This window comes from Salmo salar, chromosome 22 (assembly GCF_965601325.2).
Source record: "Salmo salar chromosome 22, fSalSal1, whole genome shotgun sequence".
Classification (NCBI taxonomy): domain Eukaryota; kingdom Metazoa; phylum Chordata; class Actinopteri; order Salmoniformes; family Salmonidae; genus Salmo; species Salmo salar.
The window spans coordinates 50,828,554-50,855,681 of record NC_138312.1 but is presented as its reverse complement, the minus strand read 5'-3'; the positions used below and the strand labels follow the sequence as shown (position 1 = coordinate 50,855,681).

Genomic DNA, 27,128 nt, shown 5'->3' with positions numbered 1-27,128 from the left:
AGCTCAGCAGGCTAACACAGTCAGTCACGTTACCATTATAATGGCACCCCAATGGTGGAACAAGCTCCCTCACGACGCCAGGACAGCGGAGTCAATCACCACTTTCCGGAGACACCTGAAACCCCACCTCTTCAAGGAATACCTGGGATAGGATAAAGTAATCCTTCTAACCCCCCCCCCCCCCCCCCCCCCCAAAAAATATAGATGTACTATTGTAAAGTGGTTGTTCCACTGGATATTATAAGGTGAATGCACCAATTTGTAAGTCGCTCTGGATAAGAGCGTCTGCTAAATGACGTAAATGTAATACTGTAAGAAAGTAGTTGCTAATTGTCTCTCTCAGTTCTGACTATATACACATACTATATTAATAATTTTCTTCTAATTTCCTTAGTATTGGGGTACCAAACTTTCACAATATAACCATATTATCTTTGCAAAACCATTATGATAATATCAGCATTATGTGCGTTATGAATGCCACTGGCAACGCTGTGATGTAACAGGAAGCCTTTGTCCCTTAACAGGAAATAGTCACCATCGTGGTGTTCGGCGTGGAGTACATAGTGAGGATATGGGCCGCCGGATGCTGCTGCAGATACAGAGGATGGAGAGGCCGTCTGAAATTCGCCCGCAAGCCCTTCTGCGTGATCGGTGAGTTCGACCGCGACTGCCCCTGTGGTCTTTTCTGTGTCACTGCGTGACACAGTTTTATCTCACTGTCATCAGTGAGATAAAACTGTCCGGCAGCAGTCACCTAAGTGGCCTGCATTTGGTCATTCGTTCCATGGACTGTTTTATCTTCTGCTCAATTTAGGCCAAATATACCCACACTTCTTCCTTCCCCTCCGCCCCCAAAACAGATTTGTAGTGATTGTGCTGGCACAAAATGGCCACCATGTATTATCGAGGTGGCTGCTGGCTGTAGTTGGTGGTGCTTCATCAAATCATTCCCTGTGGCTGAGTTGGTAGAGCATGGTGTGTGCAACACTAGGGTTGTGGGTTCGATTCCCACGGGGGGCCAGTACAAAAAAAAATGCATGAAATGTATGCATTCATTACTGTAAGTCGCTCTGGATAAGAGCGTCTGCTAAATGAGTAAAATGTAAATGTAAATCCTTCCCAACAGTACCTATGGCTAGCACCTCTCTAACAACTTTTATCCATCAGCAACCTACAGTACTTGAACTCAGGCTGCTGAGGGGAGGACGGCTCATAATAATGTCTGGAACGGAGCTCATGGAATGGTATCAAACACATGGAAATCAAACACATGGAAACCATGTGTTTGATACCATTCCACTGATTCCACTCCAGCCATTACCACAAGCCCGTTCTCCTCAATTAAGGTGCCACCAACCTCCTGTGACTTGAATCCAATAAACCAGGGATCATCAACTAGATTCAACCGTGGGCCGATTTTCTTTCTTGAGCGGATGGTCAGGAAAAGTATATTACTGGAAACTTTCCAAGTTTACTAGTAAACTACCAGAATTTTCGTATCTTTCAAGGATTTTATTGTAATCTATCACAAGACATCTAGTTGCCCTTTTGGGTACTTCAGATTATCTCTGGCCCTCTGTAAAATATAGAAAATAATGAAATATGATTAAAAAATATATAAATCGAATGACAAATCTGTAAAACATCTTAAATATAAACCATCAACTTAATGAATAGCATTTATTTAAAAAATATGTTTTACCTTTATTTATAGAGGTTTTTCTCATTGAGATAAAATCTAATTTTCAAGAGAGACCTGGTCCAACAGCAGCAGACAAAACAACTTACATGAGGGTTTCAAGCATGAAATATCGGTATTTCTTTTACTTTGTCAATATGTATTTGTTGTCAATGTTTTGGTGTCAAACTGGTGGCAGTTGTGAAAAAAGTCAATAGTTGGAAGAGTTGCAGTCTTTTTTATTTAACCTTTATTTAACTGAATTGAAAATAATACCATTGTTGATTAGATGCTTTTTCATGAATTAGACCATATGTTCTATCTACTAGAAACTCATGGACACAGATATACATTTTTTTATACTTTATATAAATAAATAAAAAAAAGTGTTACTCAAGTATAAATTACCAAAGTTACGATAGATTGCCATATATTTTCTGGTAATTACCAAAATTACTACCGAATTCCCCAGTTGGGGAACCACGCAATAAACTGTAGAGAAGTGATGTTTTCAGGAAAAAATGTGGGTCAGGTTGTGTATTGAACTGTATCTCTTGAAGATAGAGATCCTTGATTTCCTCACAACTGAATTCTGAATTCAACTCTGTTGTCCATGTATTGTCCATGTATTTTATATACTCTTAATGTTGATAATTTTTTTTGTCCTGTGATATATATATATTTTTAAACATATCGCATACAAATATACATCCAGTACATGCACAAAAATAAAATAAATGTGTGGAATTAAATATATACTTTTTGAATGATTTTGAAAATGTGTGATAAATATCCTTCTTTCCAAGACGTCATGGTGCTGATTGCGTCCATCTCTGTGCTGGCGGCGGGAACCCAGGGGAATGTCTTTGCTACGTCGGCCATCCGGAGTTTGAGATTCCTGCAGATCCTGCGCATGATCCGGATGGACCGCCGTGGAGGCACCTGGAAACTCCTGGGCTCTGTCGTCTACGCTCACAGCAAGGTAATCAAAGACCAGGGCTGGATGGACTGTGTATGATTGATTGATCTGATGCTTGTACCTCGCCACCCCAATCTGGCTCCTTGCCCGCATTGCAGCATGTTTCTATAAATCCAATATCTAGATTTGAGCTTCCACAGACAAGTTAAGTCAACTGATACCACAAGTCAAATGTATCGATCTAAGTTCATTGATCACACAGCCAGCCGTATGAAATTAACACTGTCCCCACCTTCTAACCAGATTGATTGACAGGCGACTTAAACAACCATCTGCCGAATAACAACTTCTGGGTACATTACATTACAGCTCTCAGATTGATCTAATACACCCACAGTACAGAAAACAACTCATCATCAAGCTCTCCACAGGGCATGCTGTGACCAATCTCATATCCACTTTAACTAACTAGATGTACCCTCCAATTTATCAAAGGCTCCCGAAGCTTGGCTTGCGTCCCAAATGGCACCCTATGCTCTATGTAGTGCACTACTTTTGACCAGGGCCCATAGAGCTCTGGTCAAAAGTAGTGCACTATATAGGAAATAGGGTTCCATTTGGAACACACATTTGGTCTGATAAATGGAGCACTCTCAATGGGGAAAAAGAGTGTCTCCCAGTGGTTCCCAGAGTGGCTCCTTAAGTGTCTCCCAGTGATGCATAGCAACACAGTCCCCATAGAGAGCCGGGGAGAGGAAGAGCAGAGGGCGGTGGAGTGTCTAATGAGATCTCCTGGTAGAGAAGTATGTCAGGGCAAAATGGATCAGGTCCTGAGTCTGACAGTGCAGAGGCCAAAGCGGCCATGGACTATCGACTCTTATTGGATTTGGCTCGCACACACCGTTACCTGTCTTCTGCCTGCCTGTGAGATGGAACAGCTAGATAGATGTGCAGCCTTGTCGTGTTGCAATATATTAACACTGATAAAGGCAGTGTTTTTCTCCTGCGTGTTGATATTTAACAGAGCCTTGGGATTGAACAGAATTCTTTGAGGCAAGAGGTTCTAACTCTACTTGAGTGACTTTGCTGAAAGCGACTTTATTTAGGTACATTTGACTTGCAGTCAGTGCATTCATCATAAGATATCTAGGTGGGACAACCACCATCTTCTTGTCCTATATTTATATTGTCTTTTTTTTAAATGTTATCCCAGGCCCCCGTCCCCGCAGGAGGCCTTTTGCCTTTTGGTAGGGCGTCATTGTAAATAAGAATTTGTTCTTAACTGACTTGCCTAGTTAAATAAACGTTAAATAAAAAATACAAATAAAATCTTAGTCATAGTAAGTTGCTCTAGATAAGAGTGTCTGCTAAATGACTAAAATGTCAATGTAAATGTAAAAATTTGCTAGTGCTCTGTTTACACTAAATGCATACAGTGCTTTCGGAAAGTATTCAGACCCCTTGACTTTTTCCACATTTAGTTATGTTACAGCCTTCTTCTAAAATGGATTAAATAAATCAAAATCTACACACAATACCCCATAATGACAAAGTGAAAACAGATTTTACATTTTAGCAAATGTTGAAAAAATTCAAAACAGAAATACCTTATTTACATAAGTATTCAGACCCTTTGCTATGAGACTCGAAATTGAGCTCAGGTGCATCCTGTTTCTATTGATCATCTTTGATGTTTCTACAACTTGATTGGAATCCACCTGTAGTAAATTCAATTGATTGGACATGATTTGGAAAGACACACACCTGTCTACATAGGGTCCCACAGTTGACAGTGCATGTCAGAGCAAAAACCAAGTCATGAGGTCAAAGGAATTATCCGAAGAGCTCCGAGACAGGATTGTGGCGAGGCACAGATCTGGGGAAGGGTACCAAAAAATGTCTGCAGCATTGAAGGTCCCCAAGAGCACAGTGGCCACCATCATTCTTAAATGGAAGAAGTTTGGAAACACCAAGACTTCCTAGAACTGGCTGTCCGTCCAAACTGAGCAATCGGGGGAGAAGGGCCTTGATCACGGATGTGACCAAGAACCCAATGGTCACTCTGACAGAACTCTAGAGTTCCTGTGTAGAGATTGGAAAACCTTCCAGAAGGACAACCATCTCTGCAGCACTCCACCATTCAGGCCTTTATGGTAGAGAAGCCACTCCTCAGTAAAAGGCACGCGACAGCCTGCTTGGAGTTTGCCAAAAGGCACCTCAAGACTCTCAGACCATGAGAAACAAGATTCCCTGTTACGATAAAACCAAGATTGAACCCTTTGGCTGGAATGCCAAGCGTCACATCTGGAAGAAAAATAGCACCATCCCTATGGTGAAGCATGGTGGTGGCAGCATCATGCTGTGGGGATGTTTTTCAGCGGCAGAGACTGTGAGACTAATCAGGATCGAGGCAAAGATGAACCGAGCAAAGAACTGAGAGATCCTTGATGAAAACCTGCACCAGAGCGCACAGGACCTCTGACTGGGATGAAGGTTCACCTTCCAACAGGACAACAACCCTAAGCACACAGCCAAGACAACGTGGCTTCGGGACAAGTCTCTGAATGTCCTTGAGTGGCCCAGCCAGAGCCCGGACTTCAACCCGATCTAACATCTCTGTTGAGACCTGAAAATATCTGTGCAGCAACGCTCCCCATCCAACCTGACAGAGCTTGAGATGATCTGCAGAGAAGAATGGGAGAAATTCCCAAAATACAGGTGTGCCAAGCTTGTAGCGTCATATCCAAGAAGACTCGAGGCTGTAATCGCTGCAAAAGGTGCTTCAACAAAGTACTGAGTAAAGGGTCTGAATACTTATGTAAATGTGATATTTTTTTAACATTTTTTTTATAAATTAGCAAACATTTCTAAAAACCTGTTTTCACTTAGTCATTATGTGGTATTGTGTGTAGATTGATGAAGAAGAAAAAACGATTTAATCAATTTTAGAATAAGGCTGTAACCTAACAAAATGTGGAACAAGTCAAGGGGTCTGAATACTTTCAGAAGGCACTGTATGGTAGATAATATGAATTTGGCAGTATGTCCAATCGGCCTCACAACTGCAGACCACGTGTAACCACGCCAGCCCAGGACCTTCACATTCAGCTTCTTCACCTGCGGGATCATCTGAGACCAGCCATCCAGAATATTTCTGTCTGTAATATAGCCCTTTTGTGGAGAAAAACTGTCTCCCCCATAGATGGGACTATGCCCTCCCAGGCCCACCCATGGCTGCGTCGCTGCCCAATCATGTGAAATCAATAGATTAGGGCTTCATTTATTGATTTAAATTGACTGATTTCCTTAAATGAACTGTAACTCTGTAAAATCATTGACATGTTGCTTTTATATTTTTGTTCAGTAATAGTTGAGTTACCTAAAGTTACTTTGAAAAAGTAGTTCACTTCATCCAAACTACTTGGTGAAGAATTATCATATCTAAATCTGAAATGTCAGAGACTACAAATTACAAGAACAGATCTGGAGTCAGATGTTAACAGAATGTGTAATTTAACCTATTAAACACAAAAACTACGATTCAAGTGAGAATTGGGCAGGTCTAATGCTGAAAAATAAAGGCAAGTATTGCCTAACCATATTTTATTTTTGCAAAAAAAGTACTGTGTAGTTCCAGTAGTTAGCTACACCACTTCATAGTAAAGTAATTAACTACTGAAAACACTATCAAGATTTGAATTTAGTGAAACTACCACCAACCTACTGAAAAATGTATTTAAATTACTAGTTGAATTACATGTATATCACTACTCTCTAACACTGGTAACCATACTCACCTCTAGTTTCATACTTTTTGCATCTGCCCATTAGAGAGGCCAATTTTGGGGTGGCAGGTAGCCTAGTGGTTAGAGGATTGAGCCAGTAACCGAAAGGTTGCTGGATTGAATCCTCGAGCTGACAAGGTAAAAATCTGTCGTTTTGCTCCTGAACAAGGCAATTAACCCACTGTTCCCCAGTACATTTACATTTACATTTACGTCATTTAGCAGACACTCTTATCCAGAGCGACTTACAAATTGGTGCATTCACCTTATGATATCCAGTGGAACAACCACTTTACAATAGTACATCTATATCTTTTTTGGGGGGGGGTTGGAAGGATTACTATATCCTATCCCAGGTATTCCTTAAAGAGGTGTGGTTTCAGGTGTCTACGGAAGGTGGTGATTGACTCCGCTGTCCTGGCGTCGTGAGGGAGCTTGTTCCACCATTGGGGTGCCAGAGCAGCGAACAGTTTTGACTGGGCTGAGCGGGAACTGTGCTTCCGCAGAGGTAGGGGGGCCAGCAGGCCAGAGGTGGATGAACGCAGTGCCCTTGTTTGGGTGTAGGGCCTGATCAGAGCCTGAAGGTACGGAGGTGCCGTTCCCCTCACAGCTCCGTAGGCAAGCACCATGGTCTTGTAGCAGATGCGAGCTTCAACTGGAAGCCAGTGGAGTGTGCGGAGGAGCGGGGTGACGTGATAGAACTTGGGAAGGTTGAACACCAGACGGGCTGCGGCATTCTGGATGAGTTGTAGGGGTTTAATGGCACAGGCAGGGAGCCCCGCCAACAGGGAGTTGCAGTAATCCAGACGGGAGATGACAAGTGCCTGGATTAGGACTTGCACCGCTTCCTGTGTAAGGCAGGGTCGTACTCTGCGAATGTTGTATAGCATGAACCTACAGGATCGGGTCACCGCCTTGATGTTAGTGGAGAACGACAGGGTGTTGTCCAGGGTCACGCCGAGGCTCTTAGCACTCTGGGAGGAGGACACAATGGAATTGTCCACCGTGATGGCGAGATCATGGAAAAGGCAGTCCTTCCCCGGGAGGAAGAGCAGTCTTGCCGAGGTTCAGCTTGAGGTGGTGATCCGTCATCCACACTGATATGTCTGCCAGACATGCAGAGATGCGATTCGCCACCTGGTTATCAGAAGGGGGAAAGGAGAAGATTAATTGTGTGTCGTCTGCATAGCAATGATAGGAGAGACCATGTAAGGATATGACAGAGCCAAGTGACTTGGTGTATAGCGAGAATAGGAGAGGGCCTAGAACTGAGCCCTGGGGGACACCAGTGGTGAGAGCACGTGGTGCGGAGACGGATTCTCGCCACGCCACCTGGTAGGAGCGACCTGTCAGGTAGGACGCAGTCCAAGAGTGAGCCGCGCCGGAGATACCCAACTTGGAGAGGGTGGAGAGGAGGATCTGATGGTTCACAGTATCAAAGGCAGCAGATAGGTCTAGAAGGATGAGAGCAGAGGAGAGAGAGTTAGCTTTAGCAGTGCGGAGAGCCTCCGTGACACAGAGAAGAGCAGTCTTAGTTGAATGACCAGCCTTGAAACCTGACTGATTTGGATCGAGAAGGTCATTCTGAGAGAGATAGCAAGAGAGCTGGCCAAGGACGGCACGTTCAAGAGTTTTGGAGAGAAAAGAAAGAAGGGATACTGGTCTGTAGTTGTTGACATCGGAGGGATCGAGTGTAGGTTTTTTCAGAAGGGGTGCAACTCTCACTCTCTTGAAGACGGAAGGGACGTAGCCAGCGGTCAAGGATGAGTTGATGAGCGAGGTGAGGTAAGGGAGAAGGTCTCCGGAAATGGTCTGGAGAAGAGAGGAGGGGATAGGGTCAAGCGGGCAGGTTGTTGGGCGGCCGGCCGTCACAAGATGCAAGATTTCATCTGGAGAGAGAGGGGAGAAAGAGGTCAAAGCATAGGGTAGGGCAGTGTGAGCAGGACCAGCGGTGTCGTTTGACTTAACAAACGAGGATCGGATGTTGTCGCCCTTCTTTTCAAAATGGTTGACGAAGTCATCCGCAGAGAGGGAGGAGGGGGGGGAGGGGGAGGAGGATTCAGGAGGGAGGAGAAGGTGGCAAAGAGCTTCCTAAGGTTAGAGGCAGATGCTTGGAAGTTAGAGTGGTAGAAAGTGGCTTTAGCAGCAGAAACAGAGGAGGAAAATGTAGAGAGGAGGGAGTGAAAAGATGCCAGGTCCGCAGGGAGGCTAGTTTTCCTCCATTTCCGCTCGGCTGCCCGGAGCCCTGTTCTGTGAGCTCGCAATGAGTCGTCAAGCCACAGAGCAGGAGGGGAGGACCGAGCCGGCCGGGAGGATAGGGGACATAGAGAGTCAAAGGATGCAGAAAGGGAGGAGAGGAGGGTTGAGGAGGCAGTAGGCCACCATTCTAAATAAGAATTTGTTCTTAACAGACTTGCCTAGTTAAATAAAGTAAAAAAAAAAAAAAAATTCTATACTTTTTTATTTGTACTCTGGTCATAAAATAAATAACTGGCATCTATTCATTTAATAAAGCAAGTTTTCTCTCAAAGGTAATATTGCTTCGGTACTCTGATCTTGAAATGAATATGCAGTGGCTGTATAGTTTTCATTTCTTTCTGACACTTTGATCTTTGACTTTTTGCAGGAGCTGATCACGGCGTGGTACATCGGCTTCCTCTGCCTCATCCTGGCGTCTTTCCTGGTCTACCTGGCAGAAAAAGAGGACAACGACCAGTTTGAGACCTACGCAGACGCACTGTGGTGGGGCCTGGTAAGTCACTCTCAGTCTGATTCCACATGTCCTTCCAAACCCTACCCAGCGATTGCCAATAGGAGAATGTCTGTCCCCACGAAACACTCAGCGATTACTGATAGGAGAATGTATGTCCCCACAAAACACTCAGTGGTTACTGATAGGAGAATGTATGTCCCCACAAAACACTCAGTGGTTACTGATAGGAGAATGTATGTCCCCACAAAACACTCAGTGGTTACTGATAGGAGAATGTATGTCCCCACAAAACACTTAGCGGTTACTGATAGGAGAATGTATGTCCCCACAAAACACTCAGTGGTTACTGATAGGAGAATGTATGTCCCCACAAAACACTCAGTGGTTACTGATAGGAGAATGTATGTCCCCACAAAACACTCAGCGGTTACTAATAGGAGAATGTATGTCCCCACAAAACACTCAGCGGTTACTGATAGGAGAATGTATGTCCCCACAAAACACTCAAAATTTGTTAATAGGATCATTTCTATAGGTCCCAGTACCCAGTACTTGTGTTAACTGAGAATCTAAAGAAAGAGGAGATGAATGTAATTCAACCTTGGGACTTAGCATGACCGGTGGTATCTTCTTATGTCACCCTTCATGAGAGACCATCTGAATAACAGCCTTGGAGAATGATTGTCTTGTTACATGTAACAGCTTCGTGTGAGATGGAAAAAGCACCCTGAATATTGATAACAAAAGTGTAATTCAAGATGTCTGCCAATTGCCTTCTCAGATCACCCTGACTACCATTGGGTACGGAGACAAGTTTCCCATAACGTGGAACGGACGTCTTCTTGCCGCAACCTTCACCTTGATTGGAGTATCTTTCTTTGCACTTCCAGCAGTAAGATGCTTTTATCCAAAGAAATGACTGAAGTAACTTATTAATGTGCACTTAATGCAAGGAAATGGAGGGCTACTGAAGAAACTCAGAAAATGAGTGCCCCGAAGCATCTGCAATTTGATAGTCAAGTGTTACTCTGAAGTAAGAGTTCATTATGTAACTGTGAATTGATCATATTTTCCAGAGGCTTGTTGTTGTGACTAACAGCTTGTCTGTATCTCTAAGGGTATCTTGGGCTCCGGCTTCGCCTTGAAGGTCCAGGAGCAACATCGACAAAAACACTTTGAGAAGAGGCGGAATCCTGCGGCAGGACTTATTCAGGTAAATAAAGCAGGAGCTTACCCACTCTAAAAAACAACATTTGGAGCGTTTTCACTCAAATCCTGGTGATATGGTATCCTGGTGATATGATGTCCTGGTGGGGTTCCAAAGACCATTTCTGGGAATTTCACAAAATAGTTTTTACTTTTTTGAGTACCCTGAACAGTTTCAGGGTACTCTTTCCAAGACAAATATTCTACATGACGCCACCATGCTAGCGTGTTTATATGAGGCAAAACGTTCCATGTCACAATACCTGGTACTCTAGTTCTGGATCCTCAACCCACTTCTCAGTCAACTACTAGAATGAATTTTGGCCAGTATTCATTTGGTTTCCCTGGTCAGCTTAGATGGCTTAGACGGTACACACACAGTGATAGATATTGGAGTGTGAGTTGCCTCTGCCAAGACATGAGTAATAGGGCTCACTTAGTAATCCCCTGCTTGCTGGTCATACTGTTTGAAATACATATAGTGTACACATGAAGATTTGTATGAAAACATAAAGGAAACGCTGTGTTCATTACCTTCCTTTTAAAACCATGCACCTCCCTTTCTCTCTCTATTTCTATTTTTTCACTCTATTTCTCTCTGACCATTTATTATTCATCCTGCTCTCTCCTTTATTTAATCTCACTCACTCACTCTCTCACTCTCTCTCTCTATATATATATATATTTAGGCCGCATGGCGCTTCTACGCCACTAATCTCACCCGGCCAGACCTGGAGTCGACGTGGGATTATTACGAACGCACCGTATCCTCACCGATGTACAGGTATTGATTATATAGTAAATCAGCGCCTAGATTTAAATTGGCCCCGTCTGCTCCTCTCCGGTGTCAGCTGAGACGGATCCAGCCATCGCTGCCTCCATCGATCCACCACTCTGACCTTTGCACATTCCTTTCCCCTCAATCTGAAGGTTAATGGAGATGTCCAATCAGTATCTATGTAGAGGCTACGGGCCTGATTGATTGTTATTGGTCCAAGCCAATACATGTTTAGTTATAGTAATAGCAATCTGAAGGTTAATGAAGATGTCTAATCACGATTTAACTGCCAAAATAAAATAAACTCCAACATGAATTGTCTTAATACAACGTTGGGCCACCACGAACATCTTCAATGCACCTTGGTATAAATTCTACAAGTGTACATTTCTTACTAAATTCTGGCATACATGGAGATTCTAGGATTTGCGTGTGCCACAAATTATTGGCATTTATCAAACTGTCACACGCAACATCTACGCATGTTTTCATTGATAAATCAGATACATACTATATTTGTGACTACAATCACACCTGCTACAAACCCACCTGGAAAACATCCTCCATTCACCTTTTATGGTAACAAAAACGCTATCATTTGCTGTATGATTTGGAGATGTTGGAACATTTGTAGAGGTGTAGGAGAATGTTACAGTGCCTTCTTCAAATGAAAAATGCGTGCCGCCTAGCGAGTGCCAAACACTGGCTGCGCATTCTGAAAGATTGTCTTTTCAAACAATTTAAAAGTAAATGCTACAGCCCACACTTCTATGCAATAGATGATTATGTTTCTATCTCATGCCTCGGTATAGGCTCTGAGATGAAATAGGCTAGGGCATGATGTCTCGCTTCAATCGCACAGCAATACTGTAGCCTATCCAGACTGTCACAGACTATCAAGGCTACCAGTCTATTTACTTTCAAGCATGGTTGGCTATTGAATGAGCGATGGATAAATGGTAGCATGATTGGCTATTGAATGAGCGATGGATAAATGGTAGCATGGTTGGCTATTGAATGAGCGATGGATAAATGTTAGCATAGTTGGCTATTGAATGAGTGATGGATAAATGGTAGCATGGTTGGCTATTGAATGAGCGATGGATAAATGGTAGCATGGTTGGCTATTGAATGAGTGATGGATAAATGGTAGCATGGTTGGCTATTGAATGAGCGATGGATAAATGATAGCATGCTCGGCTATTGAATGAGCGATGGATAAATGGTAGCATGCGTGGCTATTGAATGAGCGATGGATAAATGGTAGCATGTGTGGTTATTGAATGAGCGATGGATAAATGGTAGCATTCGTGGCTATTGAATGAGCGATGGATAAATGGTAGCATGCTCGGCTATTGAATGAGCGATGGATAAATGTGGCTATTGAATGAGCGATGGATAAATGGTAGCATGCATGGCTATTGAATGAGCGATGGATAAATGGTAGCATGTGTGGTTATTGAATGAGCGATGGATAAATGGTAGTATGTGTGGTTATTGAATGAGCGATGGATAAATGGTAGCATGCGTGGCTATTGAATGAGCGATGGATAAATGGTAGCATGCTCGGCTATTGAATGAGCGATGGATAAATGGTAGCATGTGTGACTATTGAATGAGCGATGGATAAATGGTAGCATGCTCAGCTATTGAATGAGCGATGGATAAATGGTAGTATGCGTGGCTATTGAATGAGCAATGGATAAATGGTAGCATGAGTGGCTATTGAATGAGCGATGGATAAATGGTAGCATGTGTGGCTATTGAATGAGCATTGGATAAATGGTAGCATGCTCAGCTATTGAATTTGATTTATTTTTGATTTATTTTTTATTTCACCTGTATTGAACCAGGTAGGCTAGTTGAGAACAAGTTCTCAATTGCAACTGCGACCTGGCCAAGATAAAGCAAAGCAGTTCGACACATACAACAACACAGAGTTACACATGGAATAAACAAACATACAATCAAAAATACAGTCGAAAAAATCTATATACAGCATGTGCAAATGAGGTAGGATAAGAGAGGTAAGGCAAAAATTAGGCCATGGTTGCGAAGTAATTACAATATAGCAATTAAACACTGGAATGGTAGGATGTGCAGAAGATGAATGTGCAAGTAGAGATACTGGGGTGCAAAGGAGCAAGATAAATAAATACAGTATGGGGATGAGGTAGATTTGATGGGCAATTTACAGATGAGCTATGTACAGGTGCAGTGATCTGTAAGCTGCTCTGACAGCTGGTGCTTAAAGCTAGTGAGGGAGGTAAGAGTCTCCAGCTTCAGAGATTTTTGCATTTCGTTGTAGTTATTGGCAGAAGAGAACTGGAAAGAGAGGCGGCCAAAGGAAGAATTGGTTTTAGGGGTGACCAGAGAGATATACCTGCTGGAACACGTGCTACAGGTGGGTGCTGCTATGGTGACCAGTGAGCTGAGATAAGGCGGGGCTTTACCTAGCAGAGACTTGTAGATGACCTGGAGCCAGTGGGTTTGGCGACGAGTATGAAGCGAGGGCCAGCCAACGAGAGCATACAGGTTGCAGTGGTGGGTAGTATATGGGGCTTTGGTGACAAAATGGATGGCACTGTGATAGACTGCATCCAATTTGCTGAGTAGAGTGTTGGAGGCTATTTTGTAAATGACATCGCCGAAGTCGAGGATCGGTAGGATGGTCAGTTTTACGAGGATATGTTTGGCAGCATAAGTGAAGGATGCTTTGTTGCGAAATAGGAAGCCGATTCTAGATTTAATTTTGGATTGGAGATGTTTAATGTGAGTCTGGAAGGAGAGTTTACAGTCTAACCAGACACCTAGGTATTTGTAGTTGTCCACATATTCTAAGTCACAACCGTCCAGAGTAGTGATGCTGGACGGGCGGGCGCGGGCAGCGATCGGTTGAAGAGCATGCATTTAGTTTTACTTGCATTTAAGAGCAGTTGGAGGCCACGGAAGGAGAGTTGTATGGCATTGAAGCTCATCTGGAGGTTAGTTAACACAGTGTCCAATGAAGGGCCAGAGGTATACAGAATGGTGTCGTCTGCGTAGAGGTGGATCAGAGAATCATCAGCAGCGAGAGCGACGTCATTGATGTATACAGACAAGAGAGTCGGCCTGAGAATTGAACCCTGTGGCACCCCCATAGAGACTGCCAGAGGTCCGGACAACAGGCCCTCCGATTTGACACACTGAACTCTATCAGAGAAGTAGTTGGTGAACCAAGCGAGGCAATCATTTGAGAAACCAAGGCACTTGAGTCTGCCAATAAGAATGTTGTGTTTGACAAATTCGAAAGCCTTAGCCAGTTCGATGAATACGGCTTCACAGTAATGTCTCTTATCGATGGCGGTTATGATATCGTTTAGGACCTTGAGCGTGGCAGAGGTGCACCCATGACCAGCTCTGAAACCAGATTGCATAGCACAGAAGGTATGGTGAGATTCGAAATGGTGGGTAATCTGTTTGTTAACTTAACTTTCAAAGACTTTAGAAAGGCAGGGTAGAATAGATATAGGTCTGTAGCAGTTTGGGTCTAGAGTGTCTCCCCCTTTGAAGAGGGGTCCAGATTTTGCAGCTCTTTCAGAACATCAGCTATCTGGATTTGGGTGAAGGAGAAGTGGGGGAAGTTTGGGCGAGTTGCTGTGGGGGGTGCAGGGCTATTGACCGGGGTAAGGGTAGCCAGGTGGAAAGCATGGCCAGCTGTAGAAAAATGCTTATTGAAATTCTCAATTATTGTGGATTTATCGGTAGTGACAGTGTTTCCTATCCTCAGTGCAGTGTGCAGCTGGGAGGAGGTGCTCTTATTCTCCATGGACTTTAGTGTCCAATAACTTTTTTGAGTTTGTACTACAGGATGAAAATTTCAGTTTCAAAAAGCTAGCCTTAGCTTTCCTAACTGCCTGTGTATATTGGTTCCTAATTTCCCTGAAAAGTTGCATATCACGGGGGCTATTTGATGCTAATGCAGAACACCACAGGATGTTTTTGTGCTGGTCATGGGCAGACAGGTCTGGAGTGAACCAAGGGCTATATCTATTCCTGGTTCTACATTTTTTGAATGGAGCATGCTTATTTAAGACGGTGAGGAAGGCACTTTTAAAGAATAACCAGGCATCCTCTACTGACGGGATGAGGTCAATGTCATTCCAGGATACCCCGGCCAGGTCGATTAGAAAGGCCTGTTCGCTGAAGTGTTTTAGGGAGCATTTGACAGTGATGAGGGGTGGTCGTTTGACCGCAGACCCTTTACGGATACAGGCAATGAGGCAGTGATCGCTGAGATCTTGGTTGAAAACAGCAGAGGTGTAATTGGAGGGCGAGTTAGTTAGGATGATATCTATGAGGGTGCCCGTGTTTACGGATTTGGGGTTGTACCTGGTAGGTTCATTGATCATTTGTGTGAGATTGAGGGCATCAAGCTTAGATTGTAGGATGGCCAGGGTGTTAAGCATGTCCCAGTTTAGGTCACCTAGCACCATTATCTCAGAGGATAGATGGGGGGCAATCAATTCACATATGGTGTCCAGGGCACAGCTGGGGGCAGAGGGTGGTCTACAGCAAGCGGCAACGGTGAGAGACTTGTTTCTGGAAAGGTGAATTTTTAGAAGTAGAAGCTTGAATTGTTTTGGTACAGACCTGGATAGTAAGATAGAACTCTGCAGGCTATCTCTGCAGTAGATTGCAACACTGCCCCCTTTTGCAGTTCTATCTTGGCGGAAAATGTTATAGTTAGGGATGGAAATTTCAGTTTTTTTGTGGTTTTCCTAAGCCAGGATTCAGACACGGCTAAGACATCCAGGTTGGCAGAATGTGCTAAAGCAGTGAATAAAGCAAACTTAGGGAGTAAGCTTCTAATGTTAACATGCATGAAAACAAGGCTTTTACGGTTACAGAAGTCAACAAATGAGAGCACCTGGGGTGTAGGAGTGGAGCTAGGCACTGCAGGTCCTGGATTAACCTCCACATCACCAGAGGAACAGAGGAGAAGTAGGATAAGGGTACGGCTAAAGGCTATAAGAACTGGCCATCGAGCACGTTCAGAACAGAGAGTAAAGGGAGCAGGTTTCTGGGCACGATAGCATAGATTCAAGGCATAATGTACAGACAAAGGTATGGTAGGAAGAGAGTACATTGGAGGCAAACCTGGGCATTGAGTAATGATGAGAGAGATATAGTCTCTAGAGACGTTTAAACCAGGTGATGTCAACGCATATGTGGGAGGTGGAACAACATGGTTGGTTAAGGCATATTGAGCAGGGCTAGAGGCTCTACATTGAAATAAAACAGCAATCACTAACCAGGACAGTAATGGACAAGGCATATTGATATTAGGGAGAGGCATGCTTAGCCAAGTGATCGTATGGGTCCAGTGAGTAGTTGGGCTGGCTGGGGACACGGCGATTCAGACAGTTAGCAGGCCGGGGCTAGCAGTTAGCAGGCCGGGGCTAGCAAGCTAGCATAAGGACCTTAGAGGGATGTCGCGATGGGGGAAAGTCTGTTTTTGCATCCTCGTGCGGTGACGTCGATAGACCAGTCGTGGAATTAGTAGGGTTCCAAGTAGCAGAGGGGTCCAAGTCCAAGTGGCAAAATGGGTATAGTGGTCCAAGAAACTGGCCGATGGATCAGCTAACAGTCCAATATGCTCTAGATAGCTAGCAGGCCATGGTTAGCAGAATGGGCCTTCAGTGGACGTCGCGCCTGAGGGGCCTGTTGTGATCCTCGGGCCGATTATGTCGGTATTCCAGTCGTGAAGGATCGGCGGGGTTCCGTGCCCCGTACCGGCAGTAGAAGGGGTCCAGATATTGTAGCCGAGGAGTGGGCTTCAGGAGTAGCCCAGGAGCCCTAGCAGGGAGATGGGTCTAGCATGGGCTAGCTCCAGGCTAGTTGGTGCTTGCTCCGGGACGGAAACGTTAGTCAGGAGTAGTCATCCCAGGTTGCGGTTAGCTAGCTGCGATGATCCAGATGAAAAGGTTCAGAGTTTGCGGTAGGAATCTGGGGATATGGAGAGAAAAATAGGTCCGGTATGCTCTGGTTTGAAACGCGTTGTACAAACTGGCGAGAGCTTTCCGAGCTAAAGGTTAGCTGATGACTGCTAGCAGTGGTTAGCTGACTAATAGCTGGTAGCTAGTTAGCTAGCTAGCTTCATTTGAGGGATTTCAGTTCGGAGGTAAATAGAAATACTTTAGAAAAAAAAACAGATCCACACAACATTGGGTGAGGCGGGTTGCAGGAGAGTATTTTGAAGTTGAGGTTTAGGAAAAATATTAAAAAGAATGCAAAGAAAAAGATATAAAAAGATATATATATGGGACGAGACAAGACAAAGACAAAGACGTCTGACTGCTACGCCATCTTGGATGAATGAGCGATGGATAAATGGTAGCATGCGTGGCTATTGAATGAGCGATGGATAAATGGTAGCATGCATGGCTATTGAATGAGCGAAGGATAAATGGTAGCATGCGTGGCTATTGAATGAGCGATGGATAAATGGTAGCATGCGTGGCTATTGAATGAGCGAAGGATAAATGGTAGCATGCGTGGCTATTGAATGAGCGATGGATAAATGGTAGCATGCGTGGCTATTGAATGAGCGAAGGATAAATGGTAGCATGCGTGGCTATTGAATGAGCGATGGATAAAATGTTGCCTAATATTCTTTGTGTGGCAGAATAAACCAGTCATATCAGAAAAGGAGAGACATGTCCTGCAATATGATTCAGATTTAGACTCTTATAATAAAAGTTATATAAATATATTATACGTCATGCTCCTAAGCAATCTCCTTTCCAATGGCAAATGCATCTGTTTTATCATTAGGCCTACGTTTGAATGTTTTTTTAATTAAATTGTAATTATTTCACCACTATGGCCTATTTATTGCCTTACCTTCCTTATCTTACTACATTTGCACACACTGTATGTATATATATATATATATATATATATATATACACTGCTCAAAAAATAAAGGGAACACTAAAATAACACATCCTAGATCTGAATGAATGAAATAATCTTATTAAATACTTTTATCTTTACATAGTTGAATGTGCTGACAACAAAATCACACAAAAATAATCAATGGAAATCCAATTTATCAACCCATGGAGGTCTGGATTTGGAGTCACACTAAAAATTTAAGTGGAAAACCACACTATAGGCTGATCCAACTTTGACGTAATGTCCATAAAACAAGTCAAAATGAGGCTCAGTAGTGTGTGTGGCCTCCACGTGCCTGTATGACCTCCCTACAATGCCTGGGCATGCTCCTGATGAGGTGGCAGATGGTCTCCTGAGGGATCTCCTCCCAGACCTGGACTAAAGCATCTGCCAACTCCTGGACAGTCTGTGGTGCAACGTGGTGTTGGTGGATGGAGCGAGACATGATGTCCCAGATGTGCTCAATTGGATTCAGGTCTGGGGAACGGGCGGGTCAGTCCATAGCATCAATGCCTTTCGCTTGCAGGAACTGCTGACACACTCCAGCCACATGAGGTCTAGCATTGTCTTGCATTAGGAGGAACCCAGGGCCAACCGCACCAGCATATGGTCTCACAAGGGGTCTGAGGATCTCATCTCTGTACCTAATGGCAGTCAGGCTACCTCTGGCGAGCACATGGAGGGCTGTGCGGCCCCCCAAAAAAATGCCACCCCACACCATGACTGACCCACCGCCAAACCGGTCATGCTGGAGGATGTTGCAGGCAGCAGAACGTTCTCCACGGCGTCTCCAGACTGTCACGTCTGTCACATGTGCTCAGTGTGAACCTGCTTTCATCTGTGAAGAGCACAGGGCGCCAGTGGCGAATTTGCCAATCTTGGTGTTCTCTGGCAAATGCCAAACGTCCTGCACGGTGTTGGGCTGTAAGCACAACCCCCACCTGTGGACGTCGGGCCCTCATACCACCCTCATGGAGTCTGTTTCTGACCGTTTGAGCAGACACATGCACATTTGTGGCTTGCTGGAGGTCATTTTGCAGGGCTCTGGCAGTGCTCCTCCTTGCACCAAGGCGGAGGTAGCGGTCCTGCTGCTGGGTTGTTGCCCTCCTACGGCCTCCTCCACGTCTCCTGATGTACTGGCCTGTCTCCTGGTAGCGCCTCCATGCTCTGGACACTACGCTGACAGACACAGCAAACCTTCTTGCCACAGCTCGCATTGATGTGCCATCCTGGATGAGCTGCACTACCTGAGCCACTGGTGTGGGTTGTAGACTCCATCTCATGCTACCACTAGAGTGAAAGCACCGCCAGCATTCAAAAGTGACCAAAACATCAGCCAGGAAGCATAGGAACTGAGAAGTGGTCTGTGGTTACCACCTGCAGAACCACTCCTTTACTGGGGGTGTCTTGCTAATTGCCTATAATTTCCACCTGTTGTCTATTCCATTTCCACAACAGCATGTGAAATGTATTGTCAATCAGTGTTGCTTCCTAAGTGGGCAGTTTGATTTCACAGAAGTGTGATTGACTTGGAGTTACATTGTGTTGTTTAAGTGTTCCCTTTATTTTTTTGAGCAGTATATATTTTGTGTTATTGACTGTACGTTTGTTATCCCATGTGTATCTCTGTGTTTTTTGTGTCACACTGCTTTGCTTTATCTTGGCCAGGTCGCAGTTGTAAATGAGAACTTGTTCTCAACTGGCCTACCTCGTTAAATAAAGGTGAAATTGTAATTTTTTTTTAAAAGTCACTGAGATCTCTTCTTCTAGCCATGGTAACCAAAATAATATTTTTTAATTGCTTAATTAACTCAGGAGCCACACCTGTGTGGAAGCACCTGGTTTCAATATACTTTCTATCCTTCATTTAATCAAGTGTTTCCTTTACTTTGGCAGTTACCTGATAGAGGCTAAAGGCCCGATGGATTCTTAGTCTAAGCAATAGACATTTACTTCATTATAATATTAAAAGCCATATACTTTTTTATCCTAGTGGCTAACAACAGCGAGTGCTGTTTGTGTCGTGGCGCTGTGCTCTAACAACGGAAGCACAGAGGACATTACATTTTACCACGTGGATTCGTTTAAAAGGATGGTACAGTTATTATAGAAATATATGATGTAGGTCTGAAGGAGATCTGTGAAGGTTTAATGTAGTCTAGTCTTTGTATTTGCTTAGGGAGGAAAAACTGTGCACAAGCTCACTTCACCCCACGAGATCATGTGTTGACAGACAGAGTTGGATTGCATAATGCTGATGTCATTAGCAAACATCAAATTTTATTAGTCATATGCGCCTAATACAACGGGTGTAGACCTTACCGTGAAATGCTTACTTACGAGCCGACAGTGCAGTTTCAAAAAATACAGATAAGAATAAGAGATAAAAGTAAGAAGTAATTAAAGAGGAGCAGTAAAACATTTATACAGGGGGGTACTGGTACAGAGTCAGTGTGCGGGGGCACCGGTTAGTTGAGGTAGTATGTACATGTAGGTAGAGTTATTAAAGTGACTATGCATAGATGACAACAGAGAGTGGCAGTGGTGTGGAGAGGGGAGGGGAGGGGCAATGTGAATAGTCTGGGTAGCCATTTGACTAGATGTTCAGGAGTCTTATGGGTTGAGAGTAGAAGCTGTTTAGAAGCCTCTTGGACCTAAAACTTGGCGCTCCGCTACCACTTGCCATGCGGTAGTAGAGAGAACAGTCTATGACTAGGGTGGCTGGAGTCTTTGACAATTTTCAGGGCCTTCCTTTGACACCGCCTCTTATAGAGGTCCTGGATGGCAGGAAGCTTGGCCCCAGTGATGTACTGGGCCTTTCGCACTACCCTCTGTAGTGCCTTGCGGTCGGAGGCTGAGCAGTTGCCATACCAGGCAGTGATGCAACCAGTCAGGATGCTCTCGATGGTGCAACTGTAAAACCTTTTGAGGATCTGAGGACCCATGACAAATCTTTACAGTTTCCTGAGAATGAATAGGTTTTGTCGTGCCCACTTCATGACTGACATGGTGTGCTTGCCCCATGTTAGTTTGTTGATGATGTGGACACCAAGGAACTTGAAGCTCTCAACCTGCTCCACTACAGCCCCATCGATGAGAATGGGGGCGTGCTCGGTCCTCTTTTTCCTGTATTCCACAATCATCTCCTTTGTCTTTATCACATTGAAGGATAGGTTGTTATTCTGGCACCACATGGCCAGGTCTCGGACCTCCTCCCTATAGGCTGTCCCGTTGTTGTCGGTCATCAGGCTGTTGTGTCATCGGCAAATTTAATGATGGTGTTGGAGTCGTGATTGGCCGTGCAGTCATGAGTGAACAGGGAGTACAGGAGGGGGCCGAGCACGCACCCTTGAGGGGCCCCTGTGTTGAGGATCAGCGTGGCGGATGTGTTGTTACCTACCCTTACCACCTGGGGGCGGCCCGTCAGGATGTCCAGGATCCAGTTGCAGAGGGAGGTGTTCAGTCCCAGGGTCCCTAGCTCATTGATTAGCTTTGAGGGCACCATGGTGCTGAACGCTGAGCTGTAGTCAATGAACAGCACTCTCACATAGGTGCTCTTTCTGTCCAGGAGGGAAAGGGCAGTGTGGAGTGCAATAGAGACTGCATCATCTGTGGATATGTTGGGGCGGCATGCAAATTGGAGTGGGTCTAGAGTTTCTGGGATGATGGTGTTGATGTGAGCCTGACCAGCCTTTCAAAGCACTTCATGGCTACAGATATGGATTTTTATGTAAGCCCCTATACGGTGTGGTTTTCCAAAGTCCTGCTTGGCTGTAATACTAGGGTACTCACTAGGAACCGAAAAGATTCATACGGTCTCTCCCAGTTTCGGTTTATCTGAACTACCTGAAACTCTTGTTTTTATTGCAAAAATACGACCCAGAAAACATCAACACCAACCATCTGAGACTAATTATAAATCTGTTTTATCCTCAATAATCAAAAACATTAATACATTTTACTGTTACATACTTGCTTTTCGTTCTAGTCTTAATGCAAATTGTGAAAATGTTTAATTTATGAGATGCAAATTTTACCTACTTTAGCAGATTTGGTCGGACATCTTTGGAATATGTGAAACCACAGCTCCAATCCCATGTCGGGGTGAAACGGGTATCAGTTCCCTCTTGGACTCCAACACATTGCTCAGTATTAGCTGGGTGCTATAGCAGGTTTTACCATCATTATTTCTCTCCTGTCGTCAGGGTCTGGCAATGCAAGCTGTTTGATGTCCACCTAAAATGTTTGATTGATGCCTGGCCTTTCCTGCTTTGATGTCGGAGAGGAAAAATGACACCTAGACCTTTACTTTATGGAGCGCACCACACCATGCCAGTGAAATGATATTCCATTTCTTCTCACCCCTACTCAATGTCCGATAACACCTACACACACACACACACACACACACACACACACACACACACACACACACACACACACACACACACACACACACATCGAGTGACAAGTTTCAAGTTCAATTTGGATGAGATATGGTTCACAATTTCTGTTGGTTTGTAACAATTTGGTGACATTGACATGCGTGCCTAAGCATACTGTTTGTGTAGAGTTATTATTTATGTAAATTTACTATGCCAGACGGGTATACTACAAAGCAGGATCAATGAGTTAGCCAGCTAACTTCTCAAATAACATAACTTTTTTTTGTTGAAAAATAAGCTTGAAATGGGCATGGTCTAATTGAGTCAACAATCAAAAACACGTTAGTTTAGCTTTCTTAATGAACCTGATAATCTGAAGCTATTTTTTGTTGTTTATCAAAGTTAGCTGGCTAGCTCATTGATCCTGATTTGTAGTATACCTCTTAGTGTCACGTCCTGACCAGTAAAAGGGGTCATTTGTCATTATAGTTGGTCAGGGCGTGGCAGGGGGTGTTGTTTTTGTGTGTTTTGGGGTTGGTTTGTTTCATGGGGATTTGTTCTAGTTTTCATTTTCTATGTTCATTTTCTATGTGTGGCCGAGTATGGTTTCCAATCAGAGGCAGGTGTCTTTCGTTGTCTCTGATTGGAAGCCATACTTAGGCAGCCTGTTTTTTCCTGTGGGTTGTGGGTGGTTGTTTTCCATATAATCCGTGTACCTTACGGAACTGTCGTATTGTTTATTTTTTGTTTAAGTGTTCACTTTACATAAATAAAAAAGAAGATGAGCACTCCACACGCTGCGCCTTGGTCCAATCCTTCCGACAGATGTGACACTTAGATGTCTAGATGTCTGACTTGAGATTGAGTATTGATTGATAGAGGAAGGGATAAATGCAAACGGGGCGGGCCATATCTGGTTGTCGCATGGTGGGCTCAGGGCCAAGAGACATTTTTTTATTTTATTTTTCATCTGCAGAAAAGGTTTCCATTGGATACAGCAAGTCTTAGATTAATTAAAGTGTGCTGTGTGATGTCTCATATGGAACAACAGGCTACTTTGAAATTTGAGGGGTCAAATTGGATGCAAAGGCTGTAGGTCAACAGTGAATTATAATTGAACAGAACATTACGGAAGACAAGCATCTATTATAAAACGTTGGAAGATTACTGAATTGGATAGTTATTGTTATTGCAGTTTTTTATATTGTGTCACATATTCTCTTATCTGCATTCGAGCTATGAAATGAAAATGCCATCTTAGTTTTGGTTACAAGGCAATTGAAAACATCCTCCCAGAATTCAAGGTTTTGGTAAGGAGAGGGAGGCACACAAAATAAAGAAGGAAATATATAGCCTACTACCCATAGATGGCACTGATTGCACCCTGAATCGTATATCCTGAGTGTATACAACATTAGGAACACCTTCCTAATATTGAATTGCACCCCTATTTTGCCCTCAGATTAGCCTAAATTCGTCAGGGCATGGGACTCTACAAGGTGTGGAAAGTGTTCCACATGGATGCTGGCCCATGTTGACTGCAATCTATGAAGTGAAGCTGTAGTACGCTTTTTTTTTCTCTTCCCTGTAACACGACAAGTCTTGTTTTTCTAAGTAGACTGATCCCTCCGCTGAATCAACTGGATCTCCTGAGAAACCTGAAGAGCAAGTCGGGACTGTCATTCAGGTCAGAAACAATATGAATTAATCACCTCTTAAGATGCAATATGTCTTTATAACAATATGAATTTGTCACCTCCTAAGATGCAGTGTGTCTTTATAATAATATGAAACATTATGGAAATTTTAGCATCAATGCTATCAGCGTTTTGCTTGAGATTGACAGACTATTGACAATTGCGTGTGTGTGTGTGTGTGTGTGTGTGTGTGTGTGTGTGTGTGTGTGGTGGTGTGTGTGTGTGTGTGTGACTTTGTGTTTCCTGACCAAACAGAAAGGAATCCCAACCGGAGCCCTCCCCAAGGTCAGTTTCAAAACATTATTTCACAACAATGTAACATAAATCTGCAACCCAAATTTCCGTTTGGTTCCAAAGTGGACACTAAACCGGAAGACTGTTCAAAACAGTCACCAACGTTGATAGTACCAGCCCATGTCTTATTACCACCAAGGACCAACTGCTTTCTATACATGGAATGCATCCCAAATAGCACCCTATTCCCTATATAGTGCACTACTTAAAAGTGAACTACAAAGGGAATAGGGTGCCATTTGGGATGCAACCAAGGTCACAGACAACAACACAGAGGCCAACCTACTGACACTCATATTTACCCGTCTAATTACTAACTAATGATCCATGATGGCGTGACATCAATGAGAACATCATTTATGTGCCCTGACCCTGTCCTCTGATGGACTCCTGGCCACGTTCATAGGTAGTGCACGTTCTCATAGGTAGTGCATGTGACCATGCTCACAGGTAGTGCATGTGCTCATAGGTAGTGATCGTGACCATGCTCATAGGTAGTGCACGTACTCATAGGTAGTGCATGTGACCATTCTCATAGGTAGTGCATGTGACCATTCTCATAGGTAGTGCACATGACCATTCTCATAGGTAGTGCACATGACCATTCTCATAGATAGTGCACATGACCATTCTCATAGATAGTGCACGTGCTCATAGGTCGTGCATGTGTTCATTCTCATAGGTAGTGCACGTGCTCATAGGTAGTGCACGTGACTGTGTTCATAGGTTGTGCACGTGCTTACTTAGGTGATTCAGTCATATGGCCACAGATATGTTAAGCTCATGTATGAGAAAAAGACAGGATTATGTGTTTGTGTTAGTGTTTTAGACAAGCTCAATAAAATGAGGAGTGTTATTGAAAAATTTTGTTTGACTGATTATTTACTGCGTAGTGATGATACTCCACTGACAATATTCACTTGGATGCAATACCAAAACATCGTAAACAAGTAGTTAACCACTTACAACTGTGACATCAATAGTATCTGTTTACCATAACTGCATATAGGTAAATTAGATAAATGAGGATTTGAATGATTACACAGAAAAACACAGACTCGTACTGCTCAAGTTGTAATCATAGGACATAACTCCTTTCAACATCTCTTGACCCTCTGACCCTTTCCAGTCAGAAGGTCAGCCTGAAGGAGCGTGTGTTCTCCAGTCCCCGGAGTTCGGGGAACAAAGGGAAAGGTTCCCCCCAGGGCCCCAGTGGACAAGGCAGCCAGGGCCAGGGTCAGGGGGGCCAAGGTCAGGGCCAACCCATCCGCCGGTCCCCTAGTGGGGACAACAGCAACGAAGACAGCCCTAGCAAAGTGCCCAAGAGCTGGAGCTTCGGAGAACGCAGCCGGGCGCGTCAGGCCTTCCGCATCAAGGGAGCCGCCTCACGCCAAAATTCAGAAGGTAGGAGTATCTTACCGTCTTTACACAATGTGTTTCTGAGGTACTTGATATGTTGAGTTCAGTCTGGCTTTTGAATGAGGTGTTATTCTTCATTGCTTTAGTGTTGCATTGTCATCCGAGCCGGCCATCCTGGAAATGGGTTTGTTGTGATGTGAGCGTTCAGATGGTACGAGTATTACTGTTGTATTATGTACTGTATCTATTGTGCCTTTTTTCCCAGGTGTGATTCTTTGCTCTCTATTGTCTGTAGAATCTATGTTTCCTTGCTGTTTGGTTCATTTGAAACCAACTTCGGACAGTACAATTAGAGAAAGGCACAGTGTGGTGATTATTGTCTGCTGATGTAGTTGATATATATAAAGTTAGGGGACATCACAGTTACAGCAATTGTGATAATGCTACTTAATGCTAACATAAGGGTTTCGTTAGCACCATGACTCTATGACAAGTTATAACAAACATCTGAACTAATAATGACAGCGCTATAACCACTTTCCTCGATATAGCTCTATAAAACAGTTTCATGTCGAACTCATGCGTTCATAACATGTCTTATAACGATCCTATTTGCAGTATATACACTGAGTGTACAAAACATTAGAAACACCTTCCTAATATTGAGTTGCACCCCTTTTTGTCCTCAGAACAGCCTCAATTCGTCGGGGCATGGAATCTACAAGGTGTCGAAAGCATCCACAGGGATGCAGGCCCATTTTGACTCCAATGCTTTCCACAGTTGTGACAAGTTGGATTGATGAAAGACCCAGCAGCGTTGCAGTTCTTGACACACTCAAACCGGTGCACCTGGCTCATACAACCCATACCCCGTTCAAAGGCACTTAAATATTTTGTCTTACCCATTCACCCTCTAAATGGCACACATACACAATCCATGTCTCAATTGTCTCAAGGCATAAAAATGGTTCTTTAACCTGTCTCCTCCCCTTCATCTACACTGATTGAAGTGGATCTAACAATAAAGGATCATAGCTTTCACCTGGATTCACCTGGTCAGTCTATGTCATGGAAAGAGCAGGTGTTCTTAATGTTTTGTACACTCAATATATAGTATTGGTATAGTGACCACCTCTAAATAGTATTTAGGTGTTGAAGTGATACTCCTAATTAATCGTAGATATTTACCATGAACTTAACAGCATGACAGCATATGTTTGAGCTACATGAGGTATTTATGTTAAACATATCGTGTCTGTGTAGTGTGTCTGTACTGATGCAGCTGTTGCTCTTGATGGTGTTTTCTCTGTACCTTGACAGAAAATATGCATTTGATGCGTGACTGGCAATACGCAATCCTCATCGATTCCTT

At 43.8% G+C, this 27,128-nt stretch overlaps 1 protein-coding gene across 1 annotated transcript in view; it reads left to right on the top strand.

The window, feature by feature from the left end:
- The window catches only part of LOC106583648 (potassium voltage-gated channel subfamily KQT member 2-like), a 94,211-nt gene that overhangs the window by 48,174 nt on the left and 18,909 nt on the right, over nt 1-27,128 (top strand). Inside the window, exons 3-11 of the mRNA XM_082967672.1 lie at nt 528-654; nt 2,488-2,663; nt 9,012-9,137; nt 9,880-9,990; nt 10,216-10,311; nt 10,994-11,088; nt 24,022-24,093; nt 24,359-24,388; nt 25,527-25,801. Coding sequence (XP_082823798.1) covers nt 528-654; nt 2,488-2,663; nt 9,012-9,137; nt 9,880-9,990; nt 10,216-10,311; nt 10,994-11,088; nt 24,022-24,093; nt 24,359-24,388; nt 25,527-25,801 — 1,108 coding nt within the window. The remainder of the gene's footprint in view (nt 1-527; nt 655-2,487; nt 2,664-9,011; nt 9,138-9,879; nt 9,991-10,215; nt 10,312-10,993; nt 11,089-24,021; nt 24,094-24,358; nt 24,389-25,526; nt 25,802-27,128) is intronic.